The 20,430-nt window shown below is 32.8% G+C and overlaps 2 protein-coding genes across 2 annotated transcripts; one reads left to right on the top strand and one right to left on the bottom strand.

The window, feature by feature from the left end:
* Nucleotides 1–6,500: 6,500 nt before the first annotated feature.
* On the bottom strand, nucleotides 6,501–7,655 carry LOC141723675 (uncharacterized). The gene is made up of 3 exons (XM_074525537.1): nucleotides 7,492–7,655; nucleotides 7,262–7,391; nucleotides 6,501–7,100 (listed from the first exon to the last, which is right to left on the bottom strand). The coding sequence occupies exons 1-3, from the start codon at nucleotides 7,643–7,645 to the stop codon at nucleotides 6,575–6,577; spliced, it is 810 nt and encodes a 269-aa protein (XP_074381638.1). The 5' UTR covers nucleotides 7,646–7,655; the 3' UTR covers nucleotides 6,501–6,574.
* Nucleotides 7,656–11,065: 3,410 nt separating this feature from the next.
* Nucleotides 11,066–12,046, top strand: LOC141714704 (uncharacterized). Its single transcript, XM_074518208.1, has one exon. It carries the CDS (start codon nucleotides 11,066–11,068, stop codon nucleotides 12,044–12,046), a length of 981 nt encoding a protein of 326 aa, XP_074374309.1.
* The last annotated feature ends 8,384 nt before the right edge of the window (nucleotides 12,047–20,430 follow it).

A 20,430-nucleotide genomic window follows, 5' to 3' on the forward strand; every position in this document is an offset into this window, starting at 1 on the left:
ATTTGTTTGTAAACTAGCCGTTGGAAGCTAGTACTTGTTTTTATTTGTTTGTAAACTAGCCGTTGGAAGCTATAATATATTCGTTTTTAGCTTCTTTATAAACTAGATGTATTAGTTCTTTCAATTCACATCAACATGAATCAAAGACCCACAACAGAAAGTTTCACAGAACAATTCACTCAAGAATTTATGGAAGAGTTTTGCGATGACACTAAAAATAATCGTCGACTCGAACTCTTTCATAAAATATATGGGCAGAGCTCAACATCCACGCCTCGAAGATGTATTTATAGAGATCGTGAAGCAGGTCATCAACGTCTAGTGAATGATTATTTTTCACCGAATCCAGTATATCCAGAAAATATATTTCGACGAAGATTTCGTATGGTAAGACGTGTTTTCTTCGTATTGTGGATGATGTCTCAAATTTTGATCCATACTTTCAACAAAGAATTGATGCAGTGGGAAGAAAATGTTTATCACCTTTACAAAAATGCACTGCGGCAATGCGTATGTTGGCTTATGGTATATCTGCTGATGTTGTTGATGATTACGTTCGTATTGGAGAGAGTACTGCGATTGAAGCCTTGAAAAAATTTGTCTCAAATATAATTACGTTATCTGAAGGTGAATATTTACGAAAGCCGAACTCAAATGACGTGCGACGTCTACTACAAATGGGTGAGGCTCGTGGCTTTCCTGGTATGATGGGGAGTATTGATTGCATGCACTGGTAATGGAAAAATTGTCCAAAAGCATGGAAAGGAATGTTCATGAGTGGTCACAAAGGAGTTGCAACTATTATACTAGAAGCAGTTGCTTCATCTGATCTATGGATATGGCATGCATTTTTCGGAGTTGCTGGATCAAATAATGACATAAATGTTTTAGATCGGTCACCGATATTTGATGATGTGCTACAAGGTCGTGCTCCAGAGGTAAATTATAATATCAATGGGAATAATTATAATGTGGGATATTACTTAACATATGGAATATATCCTGAATGGGCAACATTCGTTAAAACGATACCACGTCCACAAGGTGAGAAAAGAAAATTATTTTCAAAATATCAAGAAAGTCAGCGAAAAGACGTTGAACGAGCATTCGGTGTGTTACAGTCCCGTTTCGCAATTGTACGTGGTCCAACACACTTTTGGGACAAAGACGATCTTGGGAGAATCATGAGAGCATGCATCATAATATATAATATGATTGTTGAAGACGAGAGAGACACGTACACCACTCAATTTGATCCCCTGCCAAGTTATGATGATGCAACAAATGGTTTATCGCAACCAGAGTTGGGCGAAGAACCTTTTCTCGCGTATGAAACGTATATTCAAAACACTATACAGATGCGTGATAAACGGGCACATCGTCAGCTACAAAATAACTTGGTTGAGCATATCTCGCAATTTCATATTAATCGTTAATTTTTTTTATTGTAGTGTTTTAAATTTAACGCTTTCTTGTATCTTTTTTTAATATAATATTTTTCCTTGAAATTGTTTGTAATAATATGATTAATTACGGTGCATATCTTTTATATTTAAACTACCATTTTATTATAAATATAATATAATAAGAAAAAAACAGGTCATACAAGATTGGTAAATGGGAGTACCATTGAACAGATCTGGCCAGTTTATTTTGGAGGCCAATTTTGTGCACGTGGCAAGCAGCAAAGGAAAATGGGCATTAACATTGTGGTTGCTCTTAAGTCACTCTTCAAATTTATACTCTTTATTAATAAGCGAAATCATGTATAATTTGGTGCTAAAAATATCAAAATATCAAATTTGGTACTTACTAAGTTAACTTATACTCTTTATAAACTTTGTTTTTAACACAAATCGACTTTTATTCTTTGTAAATTTTATTTTATTTTAGTTAGTATTCATCCAATAATCTATTGACTTCATCAAATAATTTTTTTTTAATGAATTATAAATTATATTAAAAATTTATTAAGTTATGTTAAATTAAGTAAAATAACTTATATTTATTTTTAGTTTTACAAAAACTACAAATTAATAGGTAAATTACTAACACAAATTTATTTATATTCTCTGTAAACTTTATTTATTTATAAATTATATTAAAAATTTATTAAGTTACGTTAAATTAAGTAAAATAACATATATATACTTTTATTTTGAAAAACTACTAACTAGAAAGTAAACTATTAACACGAATTGACTTTTATTCTCTGTAAACTTTATTTTCTATAGCATTATTTTAAAAATAATTAAGTAATAGCAAATGACTTTAGTAACATTTATTAATTTTTAAACTGAAAATTATTGATTTAACGACCGTATTTGTTACTGTCCATCACAACATTTATTTACTTTAAATTAAAAAACATATTTTAATAGTAACAGATCTATGGGATGTATTTAGATTATATTAAATAATATTAAATTATGTTTAATAACATCTATTTACTTTTAATTTGTAAATTAATTTTTATTGATAATTAAGTAATATTAAATAAACTATATTGAAAAAGCTAATTATAAGATAATTATCAAATTATATTAATTAATATTAAATTATCTAAATAACAAATATTTGGTTCATAAGATAGAGATACAATTCGTTTCACAAAAGTAAAACTAATATGTTAGATTTCTATATCAAGTAAATTAATGCAAAACTAGAATTATAGTGGAAAATTTCATAACCGATTCGATTCTTTTTTACCACATAACTAATTTTTGCAAGTAAAAATTTAATATTTGATATTAATATATTAATTTTAATTCGTGTTTCGCAAAGATTATGAATAATTCTCTACAATTATTAATTCGATATTTTTAGTCCCATACTCGTGTTTTGCACGGGTTATCAACTATCTATACTAATAAGCTCCCCAAATCTTGGTACTCACTAGAAAATTATACAACTATTTTTAAAATTTTATGTAATAAAATCTCAACTGACAAAAATTAACTTTTATTCTTTATAAATTTTAATTTCCTTCAATTTTTATTTGTTGATGCACATCCAAGCATCGATTTACTTTAAAATAATCTTATTTGTAAGTTAACATGTCAGATTTATATAAGTAAGTAATTATGTGCATGCATAAATAGAACTATACGGTGAAATTTTAGAGTTATACTTAAATTCGATTTTTTAACTACATATTTTAATAACATTTTTTATATTATATTTAAATCTGTATTTTGCACGGATTATGAATTTCAATTTTAAGCAAATAATAATGTGATACTATTATTTTTAATTTTGAACCCGTATATTATAAAATATTGACTCTTAACAACTTAACTTAATGTGCATTCATCTCCAACAACACTCTTTTGTATCCACTTTCTAAATAATATTTCAATATTACAATATCTTTCTTTAATAGAAGCACAATACAAAGTGGAGAGAGAAAGTGAGTGGTTGAATTAATTTATAATAAAATATAAGTTAAGAGCAAGTGGTTGACTCTTAAAAGATAGGAGAGAGATGAGGCTCTTAAGGTTTTAAAGAGCCTCTAAGAGTCTTTTGGAACTCCCATTTTGACAATACTCTTTATTTTTACAATGCTTTTTATAGTAACATCTCCAATACTACAAACCCTTAGATAAATAATCTAGTTGGCGTGTAGGTGTCAAGTATGTAACATATTTAAATAATATGTAAAAAAATACACTCCAATTATGTATCCCTTAGCAAAAAAAATATACAATCATTTTTAGTTCGCTATATTTGGCCAACCAAGAAAACCCTAAGTTATATGATTTATTATTAACACCTATATTAAATGCCTTATAAATATAATAAAATATCGTGTCCCAGTAATTTAAGAGTCTGTTTGTGTACGAGCTTATAAGTTAAACCCTTCGAAATCCGTAGTATTATATAAATAATTATGTATATGTAATTATTATCTTGTTATTTTAAATTATTATATTTTCAACATAATGTGTTACGTATTTATTGGGTCGTATGGCCAAGGTTGCTACTCTGTGAAGGTCAATCGTAGATATGTATGGATTCATTTCTTATTTCTAAAAGGACTTAAACAAAAAATCAATCAAACCATCAATCTATCCATACCTATCTCCCTTATAGAACCATGGCTTCATGTTCTTATTGTACACAGTAAGTTATGATTTGTTTTTTTATACTCTCTTCTTCTCTTAATACAGATCGAGCATTCCAACCTATTTCCTTCTTTGAATCTTTTGATCTAGTACCTTGATTGAGATTTGATAATGCTGAGTGTACTCTATTACTTTCGGGAGTGTACTCTATTACTTTCGGGGTTCGGTTAAATCCGAACCCGAAACAAACACGACGGGTCCGAGTTCGATTTAACTGAACTGGGTTTATTTTGGATTCGGGTTCGAGTTCGATTTCAATAAAAAGAATCAGATTCGGGTTTAGTTTTTATTAAACCCGTTTCAACCGATCTGTTTGTCATCCCTACTCAGAAACTGCACCAAGGCAACATTTAACCATCACCCTTGAAATTAAGTAATTAACAACACAAATCTTTTACACGGTCATCACCTTACTGATAACTCCAAATTTTTCCTAGTCTCCTCTCCTCTTCCTATCCGGACTTGGCTTTCATTTTGTGCAGAAATAAGGGTGTACATAGTTAAGTGTAGTTTGGGATCCTGCAAAACACAACGGGAAAGGGTGACGTCCCCGCAGTACCTCTAACGTGAAAATAAGACAATATTTTGGAGAAGAAGGATATAACTGAAATTACTCAAATATATGTGGTGTGTGTGCAAGAGAATAGAAGGAATAACCCCAAAACGCCTTTTTGGAGGCCTTTTATAGCCTTCAATTAGGATTTGAGGGCTTGTAAATTCATTCGGGGTCGTTGGAGTGTCCTGGGTCCTTGAGCACTTGAACATCTGCGATAGAAGCACGAGTCGAGGTGCTTCTGAATCCAGGATACCTGGACGTCCATGATGTGGGCACGTGTCCAGGCATCCCTCGTTTTTGGAGCGTGCCAAAGTGGGCTCGGCGTCCGTAACGTGGAAGCAGAGTCTGTGTCACATAATTCAGGTATATTTCTCGTACTCACAAACTAATGACTGGCAGTAATATTCAGATGTACAGGACCATCCGGGATCTATTGCCACATGAAATCATTGTTTATACTCGACCCACTTCTAATTATCTATTAAAGTACAAACAAGCGCTTTAGACATGTTACCCCTTACCCAAAAGTCTAAACTTCTTCATGGATTTAGAGAAAATATACAAGCTCAAATGGAGCCAACTTGGCTAAACAATAAGCCCATCACAGACTCAAAAATATTATGATTTGTTGGCGCATTTAATAGTAGTACTTGCCTTATAAACGGAACAAAATTCATAAATTTTCTCGATGTGGGACTGTTGTGTTACAGACTCCCCCACTTAAACTCTTGACGTCCTCGTCAGGCCGAACAGACAGTCCATGGGACCAAGATCGTACATCTCTAGCCATTGTGGGATAATATCGGCTGGTTTCGTGTCCCCACTTTCGGACCTCTTGCCATTGTGGGATAATACCACTAGCGTTCGTGTCCCCACTTTCGACAATGTGATGCATCAACCTTTCGAGAGTCGGTTTTGATACCATACGTGCCCGAATCAAATCCAGTGACTTTTTCAAAAATAGCGATTAATCCCGATTCTGAGTCCGAAATAAACCGAAGTCTACTGCCCAAACGCATCCAACTTAGGTGAATAATAAGTCCACTATAGGCCCCAAAAAATTATGATTTGTTGGTGTACTTAATAATATTACTTTGCCTTATAAATTAAACAGAAATCTCAAATTTTCTCGATGTTGGACTAAGGTGTTACAGTATTAATTTATTGAGATTTACCTGAATTATTAATTTATTTATTTTTAAACCAACCTGTATTATTATTTTAGCGTGTAACCTGAACGTATTGAAGAATATTTTGGTGCACTTTGGTAGTTAACAACGTAATGAAGATTGACTTTGATGGGTAAGAACCTGATTTTGGTGGTTAAGAATCTATCGGAAACTGTACTCCCTCGGTCTCAATTTATTTATCCATTTTGATTTTTGTTAGTAATTTAAGATATATTGATCATATAATTTCGTTGATTATTTTTGAATTTTTTTTTGTAAATAAAAATCAAATTTTAAATTTTAATTCACAAAAAAAAATTGAAAAATAATCAACGAAACTATATAATCAATACACCTTAAATTACGTATAAAAATTAAACTGGACAAATATTGGGACGGAGGGAGTATAAGTGAGCGACATAACAGTATTTTAAGTCATTAATCTCCCGGAAATAGAGGAGGGGGGAAGGGGCTCAATGCAAGATCAATAATTAATGTATGTAATAAGCTAGAGAGTACATAATTTTACTAACATCGGAGAAGATTATAAGAGACTTCTTATTGTAAATATATATGGTATATTACAACTTGACCAACAATGATGACAATGCAGTACATTTTATGCAGATTTTTTTTGTTTTTTTGCTGGAACTCATGCAAGATTCTCGTTATTTTAGAAAACCCTCATTTTTAGGAGATTTCATTTTGTAGCTAGTTGTTATACTTCAGAAACAGTTAAATATCATGAAAGGATAGTTGTTGTTCTCCTGTAGACTTGCTTCACTAACATTGCCCTGAAAATCATCCAAGTTCCACAAATTGCCATCCCAAAAGAAATCTTGATCACTCGGGGACTCGGCCACAGATGCACAGTCATTGAAATTAATCATAGCCATCGATGAATACGCGTTCTCTTGATCATTCTTAGCTGTATGTAAACAATTGTTTGAGCTAGCCATGCTGTCTTGTTGCTTGAACATTGGTTGATGCTGAGGTAGAGGTGGCATTGGCACTTCACTTTCATCGCGTAAATTAGACACGACGACCCTTTGCATGTGTGCTTCGTATTGCTGTTGCTGATGATGAAGAAGAAGTTGTTGCTGTTGAAATTGTTGCCTTCTTAGCATTCTTGCTTTGGACTTGGTAGCGTTTGTCGGGGAAGTTTTAGTCTTTTTCTTGAAATGAGTTCTCCAGTAGTTTTTGATTTCATTGTCTGTTCTTCCTGGCAAGCTTCTTGCAATTGTAGACCATCTGAGATTCATGATTACATACTACTATTTAGTAACTGAGAATCTTAAGTAGTTGTTTGGATCATAAAATTGCAGCCCGTTTAATGAAAATTGAAACGAGTTTCCTCCAAAAAATATATCGTAACTCATTCTCATTCTCGTTAACAAAGTTGACATCCTTACCTGTTTCCCCATCTAGCATGGAGCTCTATGATCACACTTTCTTCCTTTGGGGTGATTTGGCCCCTCTTCAGGTCTGGCCTCAAGTAATTAACCCACCTTAGTCTACAACTTTTTCCATTCCTCTTCAAACCTATAAATATCCAACCAAACAAATAAGAACTAGATTTATTAAATAAGAGTAATCGAGATTCGAAGATGGAGGTGCGCGCAAGATGACCCAGAATACGAACCTTGAAGGCGAGCAACAGAGTTCCATCTTCCTTCACCATGCAACTTAACATACTCAATCAACAATCTATCTTCTTCAGAAGTCCAGGGCCCTTTTCTCCACCCTTCTTCTATGACTCCCCAGTTCATATTTTCTGTTATCATTCCTAGAGACATGTAAGACAAAACTGAAAAGTATCACTGCTACTTGTGCTAGAAGCTTGTCTTTTACAGTAACTAGTTATACTAGAAGCTTGTTTTCAATATTTTATGACATCAATGGTCTAGTGCTTGGTCATATTTATATCTGCCCAAAAGGCAACTAATTATAGTCCATCAGTCAACTTTTTTGTATCAAATCATCACTATCCCTTCTCGGTATCACACACTGCATGTCACTCCGGGAGCGCGGGTCGGATCGGGGCGGGTTTTAGATAAAACCGAAATCGAAATCGCATACTCTCAGTTTTTACTCTCAGTTTTTGAAATTTAAAACCGCAACCGCAACTAAGACATCGGTTTCGGTTCGGCATAAGAACTCGGTTTCGGTTTTTTTTTTAAATGTGAGAGGGTCAGATTTAAGAAATTTAGAAGAAATTAAGGTGTGTCAACCCAAAAAGAAGGCAAGTGTGCAGTCATCTTATCTCCAAACAGCTTATAATTAGAGCTTAACTAATCCGGATTAGTAACTTGATAATAAACACAAGAGTCCACCATGTAAAAGATCAGGGTACAAGAGTCATTTCACAAAGTTAAAATGTTGCCAAGAGATTGGGTGACATGTTCTTCTATGAATCAAATCAATTAGAGTATATATTGTTGATATAAAGCGCGTCCAAAATAAATGCCACGTATAACAAAGGTTTCTGCATCTAGACACTAGTTGATCACACTCAAAAAAATAATAAAAAATTCTAAAGTATTTTTTAACAATTAATCATATATTTAATATTAGTGGGGGAAGAGGTGACATATTATTTAAGTATGATAAACACTACTAATCCAATAATTAGGAAGCATGTGTTGTCCTTGCTTATGACTTAAGGAGTAATTTGGGGTTAATCACCATCGTATCTTTCATTAATTATATTTAAATGGATACTATTTTGGGTATAATGCTATAATATTGTTCAAGCATACGTCACTTCAATAGGTGGCTTTGGTTTTGCAATTCGATGACAAATTGAAAAATATTATGTTTCTTGCGCAACCGCGTTTATCGACTTTTTGGTGTTCTGACTGCAAATATATATTTTTGATTAATTTTGATTGGATTATTTTTCTTGCGCAACCGCGTTTATCGACTTTTTGGTATTGCAAGCTCGCGAGTCGCTCGAATCGAATTACAACCCTATTAGACACATATATATATATATATTCCGTTTTTCCCAAAAAAAATTATTAGCGATAACATGTACATTTTTTTGTGTAAAACAAAACATGTCTTATAAATTATTCGGTTTCTCCATAGCACTAATTAAATATTTAAGTTTATTAAAAATAATTTAAAAGCACCATGCAAAACGGGTAAAAAAAATATTGTTAAGATTCCGGGTGACATGTTATAAATGTAATAGTTTTTCCAAGGAGATGCTCGGAGATAGCCGGAATGAAATCTCAAAAAGAAGAGTATCGTGTGCACATATTATATTTTGTTAGTAAGGAACCGGTTCAACTTTAACATTTCCCCTTACTCGAAAGTTTATGTAAAAATATAGATTAACAGTTAATTTATGGGATGAAAAATGAATTACGGGTGAAAAATGAATTGCGGACATCTTTGACCCATTAATTTATCACGATAAATTATAAAAATATTAGAAATGTCGTCAGAGTCTCCCGTCAGTCTGAATTCTAATATCTTATCAACTCTAACGTATTTAAATAAAAATATATGTAGAATTAAGCAATCTTCTTCAAGAGTACAAACACTTTAGATTTAGTGGTTGGAATAGTTGTTGTAAAATTCGTAATTTTATTTTTAATTTATTTATTAGAAATTAGATATTAATTTGTCTAGATAAATATTTTAAAATTAGAATATTCTGAAAACATTTTGTGCAAGGTAGTTGATTTGTGAAAAGATTTGTTATTTGTGGAAATAAGTGTAAGAATAATTTAGAAAATCGAAATTTTTTTAGTTTAGGTAATTGTGTGTATCAAATATTTTATTTATGGAATTTACTTGGAGAGGTTGTAAATCTTTAGGAGGAAATATTATTATTTCCTAGTTGAGATATAGGGTTTTGTATCGTTATAAATACACCATATTCGTATTCCTTGTTTTTATCATTAAAATTCGTAGGACTTTCTCAGCAAAAAATCAGCTGTCTTGTAAAATTCGTAGAAAATTCATCGTAAGTCAGAATTCAGTGATTCTGGACTTTTCAGAAAGGTCTTTTCGTTATCTTCAGATTTCGTGTTTCGTGTTTTTCAAGAAAATATCGTTTAGAGGGTCAAAAAGAGTAAATTCAGATCTGGTCAGGCTTTGAGGTAAGTACTTTTGACTTACTTTTATTTTTCGGAAAATATATTTCAGTTCTGTTTTTAATTTCGTATAAGATATAAGAATTTTGATTTCGAAATTATAAGATATAAGTATTTGTGAATTTTAGAACCCAGTCTCTACGTTTTCGAACCCGTTCGTAATTTACGCTATAGTTCCGGAACTAGCCTTAGATACCCTTAGTAGGCGCACAAGTGTGCAACTTTAGATACCTATTAAGGGCGCGTAATTATTGAACTTTAGATGCCGACCACTGGCAAAGTGTGGTATAAAGAATAAGAATAAGAATTAGATGCCGGCTACTGGCAAAGTGTGGCCGTAGATCAAGACTGTGGTATTTATTAGAATTATCGTTTTGTTCTATTTTATTTTGTTCTGATCTGTTATAAAATCTGCTCTGTTCTGTTTTAAATTCTGAATTTTAAAATATAAAACTTGGGTTGGATCTACTTAACAAATTGTTTTACAAAATTATTATTGTTTGAGAAAAATTATTTTATTAAAACACCCATTGTTTTTCTGTTTAAGAGATAGTCAATTTGTACTTGCTGAGCTGTGTAGCTCACCCCTTTTAACATTTCAGGTTCGGAATTTGGAGCATATTAAAATTAAGGAATGAGAACTATGAGGAGATCTGTGCTGCTTCGTTTTGTGCTATTTGAATTAGAATAAAGATTTTGTTTTTAGAGAATAAATTTAATTATCTGTTAGACAATTATTATCGGATTTGTGGAGCTGCGTCTCTATTTTTATGATTTTGATTATTGAGTTTGACCGCTGCTTTGAATTTCGTGATCTATTAGAATTATCGAGTAATAATATATTTTATTTTTAGTTTTCGATTTAGAACTAATAGTCCGGAAGTTGCGGGCCGTTACAGTTGGTATCAAGAGCAGGCTGTCCTTCGGAGTGTATTAGGTATGGGACTAGTACATTCCCTAGGATGCGATCCTTTAGACTATCGTATAGGTCTTAGAAAATTATTTTGGATTTAGGGCATTTATTTGTGTGATTATTTGATATGTTTGACTTTTGTGTTTTTTTGATTATTGACTATAAGTTTAGAATTTGTTTTGTGTGTTCTAGTAAAGATGGATGGAGAAAATCAGAACAACAATGAAAATCAGGGCAATAATGATGAAGGAGGAAACGTCTTTGACCAGCTGGCTGAAACTCTAGCTGTACTTGTGAATCAGCAACCAAAGCCCAACATCGTCTCTCAATTCAAGCGTTTGAACCCGCCAACTTTTGATGGAGCTACAGACCCGGCTATCGTTGAGATGTGGATCCAAGAGATGGAAAAAGCTTTCGGACTTCTGGGGAGCAATGAGGGACAGAAGGTGACCTTAGCTGTGTACCAATTGCAAGGAAGCGCTTACGACTGGTGGCTTATGGAAAAGAGAAAGAATGAGACGACAAATCTTGAAGAAAATCATGAACTGTACACTTGGGCAAAGTTCAAGAAGGCTTTAGAGGACAAGTACTTTCCGAGAACAGTTCGTCTGCAGAAAGAGAGGGACTTCATTCGACTTCAACAAGGTGGAAGAACCGTCATTGAATACGAAGCAGAATTTGCAAAGCTTGCGAAGTACGCGTCGACCCTAGTAGCAGATGAGAGCAGTCGAGCACGAAGATTAGAGGAGGGACTTCGAAGTGACATCAGGAATTCAGTGGCGTCGTTTGAACTTCAGACGTACGAGGCTGTCCTCAACAAGGCGTTAGTGATCGAAAGGGGCTTGGCAGAATCTGAAAAGGCGTCTGGCAGTTGGAATAAGAGGCGGTTCACTCAAACTAGTGGGCAATCTTTTCAAGAGGGACCACTCAAGAAGCCACACGTGTACGATAACATCGGGGGTCAAGGTGATCGAGAGACGTGTACCAGGTGCGGCAAGAATCATCCGGACAAAGTCTGTCGTTGGAATACAGGTGCTTGTTTTCATTGCGGAGAAGTAGGACATAAGATTTCGAATTGTCCGCACAATCCGCCACCGCCACCAAGGAAGGAAGCAGATAACAAGATGGGCAAAGGACGTGTGTTTCAGCTGACAGGAAATGACAACTATCGCAATTAAGGTATGATTTCTTTTCTTTAGTGACTTATTTAATTTATTTATGTTATGTGAATTTGGGGACCAAATTCTTTTAAGGAGGGAAGAATGTAAAATTCGTAATTTTATTTTTAATTTATTTATTAGAAATTAGATATTAATTTGTCTAGATAAATATTTTAAAATTAGAATATTCTGAAAACATTTTGTGCAAGGTAGTTGATTTGTGAAAAGATTTGTTATTTGTGGAAATAAGTGTAAGAATAATTTAGAAAATCGAAATTTTTTTAGTTTAGGTAATTGTGTGTATCAAATATTTTATTTATGGAATTTACTTGGAGAGGTTGTAAATCTTTAGGAGGAAATATTATTATTTCCTAGTTGAGATATAGGGTTTTGTATCGTTATAAATACACCATATTCGTATTCCTTGTTTTTATCATTAAAATTCGTAGGACTTTCTCAGCAAAAAATCAGCTGTCTTGTAAAATTCGTAGAAAATTCATCGTAAGTCAGAATTCAGTGATTCTGGACTTTTCAGAAAGGTCTTTTCGTTATCTTCAGATTTCGTGTTTCGTGTTTTTCAAGAAAATATCGTTTAGAGGGTCAAAAAGAGTAAATTCAGATCTGGTCAGGCTTTGAGGTAAGTACTTTTGACTTACTTTTATTTTTCGGAAAATATATTTCAGTTCTGTTTTTAATTTCGTATAAGATATAAGAATTTTGATTTCGAAATTATAAGATATAAGTATTTGTGAATTTTAGAACCCAGTCTCTACGTTTTCGAACCCGTTCGTAATTTACGCTATAGTTCCGGAACTAGCCTTAGATACCCTTAGTAAGCGCACAAGTGTGCAACTTTAGATACCTATTAAGGGCGCATAATTATTGAACTTTAGATGCCGACCACTGGCAAAGTGTGGTATAAAGAATAAGAATAAGAATTAGATGCCGGCTACTGGCAAAGTGTGGCCGTAGATCAAGACTGTGGTATTTATTAGAATTATCGTTTTGTTCTATTTTATTTTGTTCTGATCTGTTATAAAATCTGCTCTGTTCTGTTTTAAATTCTGAATTTTAAAATATAAAACTTGGGTTGGATCTACTTAACAAATTGTTTTACAAAATTATTATTGTTTGAGAAAAATTATTTTATTAAAACACCCATTGTTTTTCTGTTTAAGAGATAGTCAATTTGTACTTGCTGAGCTGTGTAGCTCACCCCTTTTAACATTTCAGGTTCGGAATTTGGAGCATATTAAAATTAAGGAATGAGAACTATGAGGAGATCTGTGCTGCTTCGTTTTGTGCTATTTGAATTAGAATAAAGATTTTGTTTTTAGAGAATAAATTTAATTATCTGTTAGACAATTATTATCGGATTTGTGGAGCTGCGTCTCTATTTTTATGATTTTGATTATTGAGTTTGACCGCTGCTTTGAATTTCGTGATCTATTAGAATTATCGAGTAATAATATATTTTATTTTTAGTTTTCGATTTAGAACTAATAGTCCGGAAGTGTGGGCTGCTACAGTTGTCTAAAATGGAATTATTAAATACATACAAAAACATCATCTCCCAAAATTGTATATTAAGTGATTGCTTTTTACTATTATACTTTTGGAGTTATATAGTTTTATTTTTAACTAGATTCTTTGTTTACATGATAAGGAGGAGTAGTATAATTGTTTTTTTCTATCTGATCTTTTGTCTTTCTTTTTGCTTTTACTGTTTTATGTAGTACTTGTGTTCGGTTCTGCTTGTATATCAAAGAATAAAATTGCATAGATGTGACAAATTACTTTGTTTCTAGAAACATTTTATACCTCTTTTACTTTTTTATGTTTTCCACGTTAAATACTAGGTGGTCGAAGTGCATAATTCATGACAATCTGAATTTGAATTACAAACTCTTTTTTAGTTTGCGCTTTGACATTTTAACATTGTATTCAAAATGCACTGCACCGTAATTTTATGTATATAAAAATTTATTTTTAATATTTATATATTGAGAATAAAGAATATCAAATTTACCTCATCTAACAAACATGCTATATCAGGTTAAACGACTCCGTATCGTCAAAACAGCCTATTCAAAACATGACATCTAGCTACAACAACATTACTATTAATTTCTTGTTTAATATAATTTTGTTTTATAAATATTAGTTTACATATTATAAATTACCGACGTATTCTTATTTTCAATCAAAAATATATTATTCTTAACTTTAATTTTAGCTAAATTTTTATTATATTCGTATGTAAATATAAACAAAATTTGAATAAATAAATCGCACAAACTGCACCGTATTTTTTTAATATGGTTTATAAGATTTTTGAGATTATGCGGTGCGGGTGCGATTTGAAAATTTAACAGTTTTAAAAAAACGCATCCCCTATACTGCGACCACCCTATATTAAGTATTATGTAACATGTTTCTTTGAGTAAATTTTTAAATTTATATTTTGGGATTGAGCACCGTCGACTTAAAATCGCAACTCGATTAAAAGTGTTATCAATCTTGTACGATAAAAACATTATTATATATATATTGAATATATAACTAATTCATAAGAACATTGCTAATTCTTAAATCACATAAGCATATAAGAATTAACAATTAAATTAGGAGAAGGGTTTGAGAAAATAAACAGAGATTGGATTTAATCTCGAGTCCAGAAAACTGTCTCCTTAAAGCAGTTTCGCCCCTCACCATCCGTGTTTAGCGACCTGCTTCCCAGGATAAAACGAGATACTAGTATAATCGATAGATCGAATATACTCTCAGCGAACTTGAACTGAGCCCGAGAACTATCACCGGAATATTGAAAAAATTTAAGACTAAAGAGACCAAGAATGAAAGAGATGACTCTTATTTTCTTGACTTAATAAAACTGGTGCCCTAAGACTCTATTTATAAAGAGAGGCTTGAAAGGACTTGTTTTTCTTTTCGATGTGGTACATGGTATTTATAAGAAAAACTAAGGAATAGGTTTGTGCTACTCTCGATGTGGTACAAAACCACTTTTCATATTAAAAGGTAAAACTTTGGAACATCAGTTCTCATTCACCTTTTACTCATTTTGAGCGTGTTAATATGCGTTGGAATCCCCTCGAAGAGAAGAATACGTTCCAATAAATATACACCACTAACACATAATGTGTCTCACTCATATAGAGTCTCAAAATGATTCACAACTTTGTCTAAAATACTAAGTTTGTCCAACAATCCCCCACAAATGAGATTGATGGTCCAGTAGCACGCACCACATAGACACCACATAGACAGACAGACGCGGAGCTTGACTTGGTGATAGTTCCGGTGGTCAGATATAACATACGATAGGTAGAGAATGCTCCTTGAACCTTCGCTCGAATAAGTATATCGACTTTACTGGTAGACAGTATGACGCGATGTCCTTGAACTGTTCGACCATTTGTGTAAACGATGACATACTCATCACTATATCTTTTCTGACTCATTCAGTTCTCATGATTATGTCCATTTTGGCCCTGGAACATCGTCCTGGTTCTGCAAGAGTTTCTAAAGAATTGTGCCTCGCAATTCTCCTTTGAAGCGGCCATACTTCTCTCTTACATAGGTGATCTTTATCTTATAGAGTAACCCGCGTTTACCCAACCGAATATTATGTATTCAAACTTGAAATCCTTGTATTCGTCAAAGATCATTAAAAGCATAAAGCTTAACCTCGTACCTTACGGGTCTCACTGTTTCATCATCATAGAAATAGGCCAGGGGTTACCCCCACAGTGATTTGGTCATCATGATTTAGTTGTCCCATTGAACCAAGTTCTTGGGATCTCCAGTCAGCAAGGTTGGGTGTCCACCATGACGCCGTTAAGCAATAGGCAAGGCTCATTCCTCTCGATGATTTGACAACTATCTCTCGGTCTAACTAGATTCTCTTGTCTTAAACAGATTCACTCAGTTTAACCATCTGGTTAGTGGATCCAAACATTATCATTTGACTTTACATAGTCAATCATGATAATTCTCGTTCAGAATAGTTGTTTAATGGTATTATGTCCTCATCATAGATGTGAGACATACCATTTCATACACAATAATGTGATCTCCCAATTTGCATATTGATTACACGATATATGCATATTGAAGACACGTTTTCCTTGTCATTTAGGAATATCCTTACAAAGTGGCTACTCAGCCTTTTAACTGCATTTATTTTATGCACCAGACTCGTATTCCATCATGAATCGAGCTAAGTTTAGGATTTCCATGACACGACTGCTAAGTGTGAAATGTATTCTCGAATGACTTTTAAGTTCTTAAAGTCAAATATCTAATTTACATACTATATTCACATAGTACAATTAGATATCTTTCGTATTGCAGTCCAAGCTCACGAGCACATATCATACACCTTAAATCTCATTGCAATCACTTCCAAGTGACCAATTTCCATTGTACTCGTGCATCTACCCAGTTTACCAACTGTGTAGCCTATGTCTAATTTTGTATAATTTTAAAAAGTACAACAGACTTGCAATCCTTCTTGAGAGATCCTTGTTCATCTACGCTTGGATAAATATAAATCCATTCCAGTTATGACAACTTTAGCTTCTTTGATCTCTTCAAAATTCACATCACCAACATGTGACATGTATCATCTAAAACTTTTAAAGTCACGAAGATTGTAATCTTCAAATTAAAACTTTTCAATCTCATCAAGATTTTCAGAGATGATCCTCTTGTCATTACTTCTCGTAATGATCAGATCACTCACATGCAATCAATTATGACTTGCATATCATGTGTAAATAACACATGCACACTTGTCAATTCTCTGATTTTGAATTAGTTTGATATCTCATATTGACATATTTCACATTTATGAAATAACTTTACTAGTTATTACTTAAGGCTTCACTTGTTATTGATATTACCAGCTTTTAGCGTCCCAAAAACCAGCAATTTCAGTTTGCATCATTACCGGGTTTAAGCGTCCTTAAACTGGCAATCCTTATTCACATAGCAACCAATTTTGAGCGTCCTCAAGATGGCAACCATGTCATTTATTTGAAGCCATTGCTTATCATAGCAATATCAAATTTAATATGCCATTATTTCGTGTCAATGTTGTTTCACTCAACATGATCACCGAAAATACAGATTTTCTACTCTTGCTTTATCTAGAGCAACCCTCGGATTCACGTAAATAGATATTTCTCCAAATATCTATTTAGAAAGACCATCTCAATGTTCATTGATGCACTTTTAAATTTCACAATACGATAATTTTAGTATCATCTTAATGAACCTTATTCTCAAAACTCGAGAATATTTCATAAATTATATAAGGTCATCACTTTCGACTGTAATATTTTTGTATCAGTCTGACCTTATACTTCCTTCAGACCCAGATATATTTTCCCAATTTAAAAATTCATTTGGGTCCTAATGCTTCTATCTCGTAAGAAGATCTATATATTTTTAAACAAGATTCTGTCAAACAGAACCACTATCTCTATTTCTTAACATCCTTTCCCCCACAAAGGACATAGAGAGAACATGCACAATCCATTTTCTAGTACACGTGCTAGAAAATCTTGATTTATTGACTCTCAGTAATAGTCAAATTTTCTCTTGATATATTCACTTATCAAGAAATTATACGAGAAGCGCATTGCTTCTATTAAATTTACGAGTTCACCTTTAAGCAAATTATCAAGACATTCGGGACTAGCAATTATCCATGTCTTTTGCTCTCTGCAGGTTCATCCTCACATTCATCCAATAACTCGTAAGTTCATTTAGATGACTTTTAATTACGGATCTACTAGGATCTACTAGCTTATCGCATAAGCATTCCTAAACTCTGTAATAGTATTCTTACGAATCTCAAAAATTAGATTCATATATCGGATATTATTAGACTTAACCATTGTCTATGTATCCATCCAAAATATCTCAATTGATTTTGGATCTCATGCTACCAACAGAGGTATTGGTATCAAGTTTCGAGATACCCCCACATTTCAATTATTTTCAAGAATGTTTCATTACATTCCACTATTCATAGAAAATTCAATAATTTTCTATTTTAGATACCCCCACAATTTTAATAGTTTACAGAATGTCAGAAAATATTCCAAAACTAATAGGAAATTTAATTATTTCCTTCTGTGGTATCATGTTTAAGGAACGATTAGCCCTTCGTAACTAATATCCTCAAATTCAGTGATAGTCTGTGCTGATCACAATCGTTTTGCATCTCTCTCAGAGCGCAACTCAAGCCTGCATCTACTCCATTTATTTAATGCGAGTAAGGTGCAACGACCTCATGAATATTCACGTTGCAAACAGAATTTTCCCGGTGATTATTCATCATCAAATTTATTCACTACCATCTTAATTATCTGTATTAAGTTTGATTTATCCTTGAGTTTATAGAGCACACATCTCTCTATTTAGCTTCAATATTGACTCGACTACGAGTACGAGTGATAAATGTTTTACTATCAAACTAGACAGTAAACACGTATCGTGTCACTACCTCTCATCTAAGCAGGTTTTACGTCATTCATTAAAACCTATAAAATTTTAATATCATGTTTAAAGAACTTCTCGTGGTTCTTATCATTAAAAATTCAATTACCGAATTTCTCTAAAATATTTACATGGTTCACACGAACCTACATTTCTGGCTCACCTACTGGTACAACCATAAAAGGCCCAAGGAAGAACATAAATCTTCAATAATCCCACATTCAGTGATCCTTGATCAACTGATGCGTTAGGGTTAAACAACTTTTCGGATTCTCTCCGAAGTTCAGCATAACTACTGAGATCAATATTCGCCGTATTAAGTATCATATGGATCACTATAATAGGCTCGTATGTCACTGCCGCAGCAGACCGACACCAACACGTGAAATTACTATTTAACTGGAGGAAAAATCCAACCAGAAAAATATAATTTATGTGCCGACCCATAACCTGTACTCCAGGCCCATTAGGTTTTTTAATGTGGAGAATCATGAGCAATTGTAAATCTGGTTCACTTCAGCTGCCCACCTCGTCACATTATTTAACAACAAACATGTTACTGCATTCTATCCAGTATTACAAGTTTGTGATATAACTCCATTATTAAAGATTAAACAATAATAATTGATGCCTTATCATCACTTAACAATGATTAAAAAATTAATCACCAAATAATCAAGTTCCATCATGAAGGGTCACATTTATGTAGCCATATCATTTAATTGCATAGCAATATCATGTTATGAACTTGCAAACACGCATGTAAACTATAACATATACGATTCTTGTATTAGTGTACTAATAATTCCAAAATCAATTCAGAATTAAGAAATCAATCACCATGTTAACAAAACATAATAAGCTATCCATTAATAGCGAAAACATGGACGAATTATCAATTTGGGTTTAATCTACCAATTTATAATGATCAACCCGAGAGAGATGTCACCAAATATGTCCATTTGAATATAAGTTGATCATAAATCAATAACCATTAAAACATCAATAGCCTTATAAGAAACCAATTATCCAACAACTTTGTGTTTACTTTTGCCTCGTACCTGTTATGCTTAAACAAAGCACCACTTAAAATCAATTTTATATTAATTTCAAGCACATGTCAACAAGTGATCAAAGAAATTAACGCACTAAATTTAATTTAATTAATGAGGCAAATAATGATCACTCATATACCCATAAATAAATCCAATTTAAACAATCAAATTGACTTCTGCGTCTACTCACAAGAAAGTATGAAAATTGAAGGAAACTGCTTTAAGATTGTTATCAATCTTGTACGATAAATACATTATTATATATATATTGAATATATAACTAATTCATAAGAACATTGCTAATTCTTAAATCACATAAGCATATAAGAATTAACAATTAAATTAGGAGAAGGGTTTGAGAAAACAAACAGAGATTGGATTTAATCTCGAGTCCAGAAAACTGTCTCCTTAAAGCAGTTTCGCCCCGCACCATCCGTGTTTAGCGACCTGCTTCCCAGGATAAAACGAGATACTAGTATAATCGATAGATCGAATATACTCTCAGCGAACTTGAACTGAGCCCGAGAACTATCACCGGAATATTGAAAAAATTTAAGACTAAAGAGACCAAGAATGAAAGAGATGACTCTTATTTTCTTGACTTAATAAAACTGGTGCCCTAAGACTCTATTTATAAAGAGAGGCTTGAAAGGACTTGTTTTTCTTTTCGATGTGGTACATGGTATTTATAAGAAAAACTAAGGAATAGGTTTGTGCTACTCTCGATGTGTTACAAAACCACTTTTCATATTAAAAGGTAAAATTTTGGAACATCAGTTCTCATTCACCTTTTACTCATTTTGAGCGTGTTAATATGCG

The sequence above is a fragment of the Apium graveolens genome, chromosome 1 (genome assembly GCF_009905375.1).
Source record: "Apium graveolens cultivar Ventura chromosome 1, ASM990537v1, whole genome shotgun sequence".
NCBI classification, from domain to species: Eukaryota; Viridiplantae; Streptophyta; class Magnoliopsida; order Apiales; family Apiaceae; genus Apium; species Apium graveolens.

What these genes read in the sequence shown, in the direction of transcription:
- LOC141723675 (XM_074525537.1), bottom strand. Translation starts at nt 7,645, where the DNA reads ATGTCTCTAGGAATGATAACAGAAAATATGAACTGGGGAGTCATAGAA. An exon ending in CTCTGTTGCTCGCCTTCAAG is followed by an intron (nt 7,392 to 7,491) that starts GTTCGTATTCTG and finishes GGATATTTATAG; the next exon opens with GTTTGAAGAGGAATGGAAAA. An exon ending in CATGCTAGATGGGGAAACAG is followed by an intron (nt 7,101 to 7,261) that starts GTAAGGATGTCA and finishes CATGAATCTCAG; the next exon opens with ATGGTCTACAATTGCAAGAA.
- LOC141714704 (XM_074518208.1), top strand. Translation starts at nt 11,066, where the DNA reads ATGGATGGAGAAAATCAGAACAACAATGAAAATCAGGGCAATAATGAT.